General features: G+C 43.3%; 1 protein-coding gene across 1 annotated transcript; it reads left to right on the forward strand.

Annotated features, from left to right (window-relative positions):
• The first annotated feature begins 5,962 nt into the window (after nt 1-5,962).
• On the forward strand, nt 5,963-6,916 carry LOC102956321 (olfactory receptor 8A1-like). The gene has a single exon (XM_007074087.2). The coding sequence runs from the start codon at nt 5,963-5,965 to the stop codon at nt 6,914-6,916; it is 954 nt and encodes a 317-aa protein (XP_007074149.2).
• Nucleotides 6,917-9,181: the final 2,265 nt, after the last annotated feature.

Here is a 9,181-nt window from a genome sequence, read left to right on the forward strand (position 1 = left end):
TTGGTTAGGCGGCCGACTTCGGCTCAGGTCATGATCTCACGGTCTGTGAGTTCTAGCCCCGCGTCGGGCTCTGTGCTGACAGCTCAGAGCTTGGAGCCTGCTTCATATTCTGTGTCTCCCTCTCTCTGACCCTCCCCTGTTCATGCTCTGTCTCTCCCTGTCTCAAAAATAAATAAACATTAAAAAAAAATCCATAAACTAAGCAGACACAGAAGAGAGACTTGTGGTGTTCCTCAAGAGCTCAGTTGGCCCAATTGGGCAGGACTTAGTGTAATCGCTCTGTTTTCCACTACATGGCACTGTTTAGTTTACATGGGGTAGATCGTTGTGGCACGTGTAGGCATGTACCCACATGCGCAGAAGGGGTGAAAATGGTGTCACCCAGCTACCCAGTCTCTAGTATCAGAACTCTGTGCTCTCCTCGACCAGCAATGAAGTACCCCTCCTTTGTCTCTGGCTTCCATCCACTCCCCCCCTTCTACACTGTCCATGACCAAGCCATCAGGCTGCCAGGTGGCACCTCCCTCCTGAGTTTTATCTCAGATGGGGCTGTTTTTCCTAATCCCTCATTTCTGAGGGACTGTGGTTTTGACCTATTCTGGCCCTCTGGGGGAGGATCTGGTCAAATAATGGTCAGGTGCCAGCCCACCCCCTGGAATGTTCACACAACCGTGTTGCAGCAGATGCCCAGAGACTACGACCTGGTACCAGCCCACCCCAGAGAAAGTTCACTCAATCATGTAGCAGCAGCACTTCAGGGCTTATGGTAAATCACAACACACATCTGGTGCCAGGCTTCACCCTTACTATCCTTGTTCCACACCAGGATATGTGGTTTTTCTCCAGCGTCTGCTGGGACCTTTGTCTGTGGGGAGGCCGCACAGTCTCAACTAAATGTCCCCACAGCAGGGAACCTACCTCTCCCCACGTGGCCTGAGGACCCCTTGCACCTTGCTGTCTGCTCCTAGGGATTTGCCCCTCCCACCAGAGCACCACCAGGTATCAAGCTGCAGAGTGTCAGACTCTACACTCCCCCTGTTTATAGAGTCTTAATGGAATTTAAACCCCCTCCTTTCTCTTTCTCCCTTTTTTGTTCAGTCCCTGTGCTGTTTCCACTCTTCCACTTCCTCTCCAGCTGCTTTCCGGTGGAGGGGGGTGCTTTTCTTATACTCTCCCCCCATCTCTGTCCTCTTTCCACAAGCAAAAACAGCTTCCTGCCCTCCACAGCTTCTCTCTCCCCCAGTTCAACTCTCCACACCACATATCTGCTGAGTTCTGTGGTTCAAGTTGTTCAGATTGTTGTGTTAATTCTCAGATAAGTTTTCTTGGTGTGCAAGATGGTTTGGTGTTGATCTGGCTGCATTTCAGAGATGAGAGATGCAAAAAAAAACTTTGGTGCTATTCTGCCATCTTGGCCCCCTCCCCTCTTCCATCCATTTCTTAACATGATTATTGTTTTTTGGGTGTTGAGTTTGATAAGTTCTTTATAGATTTTGGATACTAACCCTTTATCAGATATGTCATTTGCAAATATCTTTTCCCATTCTATACGCTGCCTTTTAGTTTTGTTGATTGTTTCCTTCATTGTGCAAAAGCTTTTTATCTTCATGAAACACCAAGAGTTCATTTTTGCTTTTCTTTCCCTTGCTTCCAGAGACATGTCTTGTAAGAAGTTGCTCCAGCTGAACCCAAAGAGGTTGTTATGTGTTTTCTCCTCTAGGATTTTGATGGTTTCCTGTCTCACATTTAGGTCTTTCATCCATTTTGAATTTATTTTTTCTGGATAGTGTCAGAAAGTGGTCGAGTTTCATTCTTCTGCATGGTGTTGTCCAGTTTTCCCAACACCAATTATTGAAAAGACTGTCTTTTTTTCCATTGGATATTCTTTCCTGCTTTGTCGAAGATGAGTTGACCATATAGTTGTGGGTCCATTTCTGGGTCCTCTATTCTGCTCCACTGAGCTGTGTATGTGTGTTTGTGCCAGTACTTTCTTTATACTGTCTTGATGATTACAGCTTTGTAATGTAGCTTGACATCTGGAATCGTGAGGATTCTGGGTTTGCTTTGCTTTTTCAATATTGCTTTAGCTATTTAGGGTATTTTGTTGTTCCATAAAAACTTTAGAATTGTTTGTTCTAGCTCTGTGAAAAATGCTGGTGTTGTTTTAATAGGGATTGTATTGAATGTGTAGATTGCTTTGGGTAGTATGGACATTTTAACAATGTTTGTTCTTCCAGTCCATAAGCATGGAATGTTTTTCCATTTCTTTGTGTCCTCTTCAATTTCTTTCATAAATGTTCTATAGTTTTCAGAGTACAGATATTTTACCTCCAAAGGTGAAGGCTTATTCCTAGCTATCTTATGGTTTTGTAAATGGATCAATTACTTGATTTCTCTTCCTGCTACTTCATTATTGGCATATAAAAATGCAACAGATTTCTGTACCTTGATTTTGTATCATGAGACTTTGTTGAATTCATGCATCAGTTCTATCAGATTTTTTGGTGGAGTCTTTTGGGTTTTCCACATAGAGTATCATATCATCAGGAAAGAGCAAACGTTTGACTTCTTCCTTGACGATTTGCATGCCTTTTATTTCTTTTTGTTGTCCGTTTGCTGAGGCTATAACTTCCAGTACAATGTTGAACAACAGTGGTAAGAGTGGACATCACTGTCCTGTTCCTGATCTTAGAGGAAAAGCTCTCAGTTTTTTTTTCCCCATTGAGGATGATATTAGCTATGATTCTTTCATATATGGACTATATGGTGTTGAGGTATGTTCTTTCTATCCCTACTGTCTTGAGGGCTTTTATCAAGAAAAGATGCTGTATTTTGTCAAATGTTTTTTCTGTGTTTGTTGAGACCATCATATGGTTCTTATCCTTTCTTTTATTACTGTGGTGTAACATGTAGATTGATTTGTAGATATTGAACCAGCCCTGCAGCCCAGGAATAAATCCCGCTTGATCATAGTGAATAATTCTTTTAATGTACTGTTGAATTAAATTTCCTAGTATCTTGTTGAGAATTTTTGCATCAATGTTCATCAAAGATATTGGTCTGTAATTCTCCTTTTTTCTTGGGATTTTTGTCTGGTTTTGGAATTAAGGTAATACTGGACTCATAGAATGAGTGTGGAAGTTTTCCATTCCTTTCTATTTTTTGGAACAGTTTCGAAAGAATAGGTATGAATTCTTCTTTAAATGTTTGACAGAATTCCCCTCGGAAGCCATCTGGCCCTGGACTCTTGTTTGTTCAGAGATTTTTGATTACTGAGTCAATTTCTATAGGTTATGGGTCTGCTCAAATTTTCTGTTTCTTCAGGTCATCATCTCATGGTTGTGGAATGGAGCCCGACATTGGGCTCCACCCTGAGCATGGAGCCTGCTTGGGATTCTCTCTCTCCCTCTCTTTCTGCACCTCTCCCCATTCATTCCTTTTTTTCCCTCTCTCTCTCCCTCTCTCTCTCTCCAAAAATAAGTAAGTAAATAAACATTTTAAGCCTCATTGAGTATGCCTAATGAAGAATAATAATTAGTAGTAACCATAATGGTTGTAACTAAAGATGTTGATGGTAATGACTGACATGGTGGTCATGGTGGTGGTGGTGGTGATGGTGGTGATTATGGGGTGTTTGGCTGTAAAATATTTGAATGCTGGCATTAGACTCTAAGTTTCCCAAGCTGAAGATGACTCCAAATAAAAGGAAAATTAACACACCTGGGAGACACACCATGATTCCCAGCACAGGCATAAACCAAGACTCTAATTGCTTCTTCAGCAAAGACTCCAGACTCTGAAATGACTGAATCCCAGGAGGTTCTGCCCATGTGTTATATAAACAGACCCCCAGTGACCCATTTTTCATAACCCTGCTGGCCTCTTGGAATACATTTAGGAATAGATACAAATTTGGAAAGCTCCTTCACTTCTTGATGTTTATTTCCTAACTATTGGAACCAAGGCATCCCCTAAAATTTCCAGGAGACTGTGTTGTTTTTTTTCTCAGCACAGTATTCAATTACAGATTTAATGCAATTATATGAAAAAATATTTCTTCCGTGAATTCCTGTTTCTAATTCAGGCTTTATTTCTAAGCATTTGTTTACCTTCATCTCTAAGCGTTTTCTTCTTTATGTGCTGAGTTCTCATAGGCTGCAAGCCCAAGCCTCTTATGGTCTGGTAGAACTAGAGGTAATCATTGTAGTAACTGATATCAAATATATGGATCTTGTTTGCCTATTTCATATCATTAGATGATTATGGGAGTAAAAAATTAAATTTAAATCAGTTCTATCTAGGATTTTCCAGTCCACACCACACTGAGTGGTATTTACTCTGCACTGCTTTGTAAAATACTTTGACTTCTGGTAATGGTGTATTCAAGGTGGATTTTCTATGTTTCTTACTGTTTTAAGAGGTGAAGATTGTGGGGTGCCTGGGTGGCTCAGTCAGTTAAGCATCTGACTTCAGCTCAGGTCATGATCTCACAGTTCATGGGTTTGAGCCCCTTGTCAGACTCTGTGCTGACACCTCATAGCCTGGAGCCTGCTTTGGATTCTGTGTCTCCCTCCCTCCCTCTGCCCTCCCCTGCTCATTCTCTCTCTCTCTCTCTTAAAAATAAACATTAACTCTCTGCCCCTCCCCCGTTCATGCTCTGTCTCTCTCTGTCCCAAAAATAAATTAAAAACGTTGAAAAAAAAAATGGGGCCCCTGGGTGGCGCAGTCGGTTAAGCGTCCGACTTCAGCCAGGTCACGATCTCGCGGTCCGTGGGTTCAAGCCCCGTGTCGGGCTCTGGGCTGATGGCTCGGAGCCTGGAGCCTGTTTCCGATTCTGTGTCTCCCTCTCTCTCTGCCCCTCCCCCGTTCATGCTCTGTCTCTCTCTGTCCCAAAAATAAATTAAAAACGTTGAAAAAAATATATTTTTTTTTTAAAAAAGAGGTGAAAATTGTGTACAAGGGGAAAATGTAAGTTTTTTTAAACTATTGTTGTTATCTAGAAGAAATTTGTTTTCCCTTTAGTAATATATGGGGAAAAACTTAGCTACTTCTGAGACTACTTATTGTGAAGTTAAATGCCATACCACCAATAATATAACATATGAAGTTTATAATGCAAATCAGATTTTTGTGTCTTCATAGCACATCCTAAGGATTTAAAGGCTCTATATCTAAGAAATGGAAATAAGGTTAATGCCAGAGTTATTATTATTATAGGAATCAAATGACACAATGTATTAAAGTACTTTTAAAAAGCAGGTTACGAAACTTTTTAAAAATGGACTGAGCCTGGGTGGCTCAGTCCATTAAGCATCCAACTCTTAATTTGAGCTCAGATCATGATCTCAAGGTTCATGAGTTGAAGCTCTGTGTCGGGCTCCCCACTAACAGCAAGGAGCCTGCTTGGTATTCTCTCTCTCCACTCCTCCCTCTCTCTCTGTCCCTTCTCTGCATGCACAGGTGTACTCTCTTTCACAATATCTCAAAATACATAAACTTAACATATATATTAATATACATTAATATATATTATATTATTTATTATATATTATATTAATATATTAATTATATATGTATATATATAAATATATATAAACCCAGAGTTTCTGATTTGGTAGGTCCCGGGTGGAGGCTGAGAGTTTGCATCTCTAACATGGTGCTGATGCTGCTGGTCCAACAAATGTACCCTAAGAACCATTGCTGTAGGATATTTGAGAAACATAAAAGTGGTAAAAGCCCCAGATCTTGTCCCCTTTTTCCTCCCAACCTCATGGTCTTTGAAATACCCAGAGCCTGGTCTTTCTCCCAGACAACAGCCAAAGGAAGGGAGGATTCATCGGGAAAGAGCCCAGGATCGCCCAACTGAACCCAAGTGCTCAAAACCAGCTTTGCCAAGAAGTTTAAATGTAGGCTCTCATGGGCTCTTCTCTCCCATCCCCACAGGGCTCCCAAGCACAGGAGAATGGCTGCCGCAAATCACTCTACAGTGACCGAGTTTATTCTCAGGGGATTGACAAATCGGCCAGAGCTCCAGCTCCCCCTCTTCCTCCTCTTCCTTGGGATCTACTTGGTCACCATCATAGGGAACCTGGGCATGTTCACGCTGATTTGTCTGAATGCTCAGCTTCACACCCCCATGTACTACTTCCTCAGCAATCTGTCCCTTGTGGATCTCTGCTACTCCTCTGTCATTACCCCGAAAATGCTGGTGAACTTTGTGTCAGAGAAGAACATCATCTCCTATGCGGGGTGCATGTCACAGCTCTACTTCTTCGTTGTGTTTGTCGTTGCAGAGAGTTACATGCTGACAGTGATGGCCTATGACCGCTATGTCGCCATCTATACCCCTTTGCTCTACCATGTCATCATGTCTCCTCAAGTGTGTTCCCTGCTGATGGCTGCGGCCTATGCCATGGCTTTCATTGGTGCAACAGTAGACACTGGCCTGATGTTAAAACTGTCCTACTGTGAGTTCCTCATCAGTCATTACTTCTGTGACATCGTGCCCCTCATGAAGCTCTCCTGCTCTAGCACCTATCATATTGAGATGACAGTGTTCTTTTTGGCTGGATTCAACATCACAGTCACCAGCTTAACAGTCCTTGTTTCCTACGTCTTCATCCTCTCCAGCATCCTCCACATCAGCACCACACAGGGAAGGTCCAAAGCCTTCAGCACCTGCAGCTCTCACCTTGCAGCTGTGGGAATGTTCTATGGATCTACAGCGTTCATGTACTTAAAACCCTCCACGGCCAGTTCTGTGGCCAAGGAGAACGTGGCCTCCGTGTTCTACACCACGGTGATCCCCATGCTGAACCCCCTGATCTACAGCTTGAGGAATAAGGAGGTAAAGGCTGCCGTGCAGAAAACACTGAGGAGAAAACTTCAGATGCAAATGCCATGTAGAAAGCACTGAGGGGAACAAATGTTTTGAGGTAAATGTTATTCTTTTTCGATTTTAAAATTAAGTTGTGATACACAGGGAAGCCCTCTGAATGCTTGCCCGGCCACGATGGGAAGCATTAACTTGGGCACATAGTTGAATGAGTGCCTCCTCCCCTTCATCCTTCTTCGTTCCCTCCCTCTCTGGACTCTCATTTCTGTTTGAAACCAAATCATTTCAAGTTCATATTTTCTTTCACTTGAAATCCATTTTCTCTCCTGAACCCTTTGGTAAACATTTACTAAAAATTTTAAACTTTCAGCTTTGAGGGACACCTGGGTGGCTCAGTCAGTTAAGCGTCTGACTTTTGGTTTTGGCTCAGGTCATGATCTCACTGTTTCTTGAGTTCGAGCCCCGCATCAGGCTCTGTGCTGACAGCGTGGAGCCTGCCTGGGTTTCTCTCTCTCCCTCCCTCCCTGCCGCTCTCCACCCACATTCTCTCTGTCTCTCTCAAAAATAAATAAATAAGCTTTAAAATAAAATAAAATAAAATAAAATAAAATAAAATAAAATACTAAAATGTCAGCACTGAGTTTGAAAGTCATCCATTATTTTATTACCTTCCCTACAGAAACTATTACTCAATCCAATTCTTCTTTTTTTGTGCCTGGGAGTATAGAAGGCAAAGAGAGGTGAATGTGAAAGTCACCAAGAAGTGATGTGCAGCTCCTTCCTCATCCAGACTTCCTCCCCTGCCTTCACTCCTCTCTGCTTGTTCCCGCCCCAGAACCTCTACACGACCCCTGTATGTAGTTTCATAGTGACAATAAAAAAAAACAAGACCCGGTCACATGTTTTGGGGTGCCTACTCTGAGCCATGCAACCCCCCTAACTGCTTTATATACATTATTACAATTACACCTCATAACATGTAGGTACTGTTGTTATCCTCATTTCACAGATATGGAAACTTGGTTTAGTAACGTGCTAAAGTCCCATCACTGGCAAACAAGCAACACTGAGACCCAAGTGTAAGTAACCCAGAGCCCACAGTCTTGGCTCTCACGCATTATCCCCAGTGCCTTAGGCCGACACTCCATTTGAACATGACCCATTTACGCTCTTCCGATTTCAAATACCTCCAAAAAAATAATTTCTCAGATCCGCACCTTTTATCACCTGCCCTAGCTTCTTTCCCTTTATAGACAACTCCTTCAAGGTGACTTAGGAAAGGTTACACTAGAGTGACCAACTTGACCCGGTTTGCTGGGCCCTTTTCCGGTTTTAGCACTGGAAGCCCTACATCTTGGGGAATCTCCCGGTCCCAGACAAAGCAGGATGATGGGTCACCCCAGGTGACACATCGCTGCAAATCTCTTGTCCTGCTGAAATGACCGATAGCTCTACTGTCAGCCTCGCTCAGTAAATCCAGGGGCCTCGGGGCAAAATTTCTCCCTGCGCCCCTTGCCGATGATGGAATTGAGGATACAAGGGTTAGGCTCAGCAGCCTGACGTGGGGCAACGGATTTGTGGACAACCTCTTGTCACTGAAAGCTATTTTTGGTATGCTATTGCATCAAGCAGTGGTTTATTATGGGAAACGGAAATAACTCGAATTTTCTCAAGCAGAAAGGACTATAATACAGGAAACTAGTCGCTAACAGATCTTTGAATGACTGGGGAAATGGGGAGGCCCTCAAGTGACTCTGCAAGACCTGACTTAGAGGGTCCAGAAGCTCCTATTGGCACTGCCACCATCACGACCGCCACGGTGAAGATTGCCACTCACACTCATGATGGCCTCACCTGGGAACTTGTTAGAAATGTAAATTTTCAGGCCCTGTATAGGCTCCAGACCTGTAGAATTCATGGGCAGGCTCAGCAATGTGTGCTTTAATAAACCCTCAGGTGATTCTGAGACACACTGAAGCGTGAGAACCTCGTGCCACCTTTCAAATGGTAACGAATTCACATCCCAGGGCTCCAGCTACCAGGGAATTGGGTATAAAACTTTGAGTCTTTAACCTGACTAGAATGAGGGCAGAATGGATATTGAAAGAGCCGTTCCCCCGGGCACATGGGTGGCTCAGTCGGTTAAGCGTCTGACTTCGGCTTGGGTCATGAGCTCACAGCTCATGAGTTCGATCCCCGCATCAGGCTCTGTGCTGACAGCTCAGAGCCTGGAGCCTGCTTTGGATTCTGTGTCTCCCTCTCTCTCTGCCCCTGCCCTGCTTGCCCTCTGTCTCCCTCTCTCAAAAACAAACATTAAAAGAAGAAGAAGAAAGAAAGAAAGAGCCA

This window comes from Panthera tigris, chromosome D1 (assembly GCF_018350195.1).
Source record: "Panthera tigris isolate Pti1 chromosome D1, P.tigris_Pti1_mat1.1, whole genome shotgun sequence".
Lineage (NCBI taxonomy): Eukaryota > Metazoa > Chordata > Mammalia > Carnivora > Felidae > Panthera > Panthera tigris.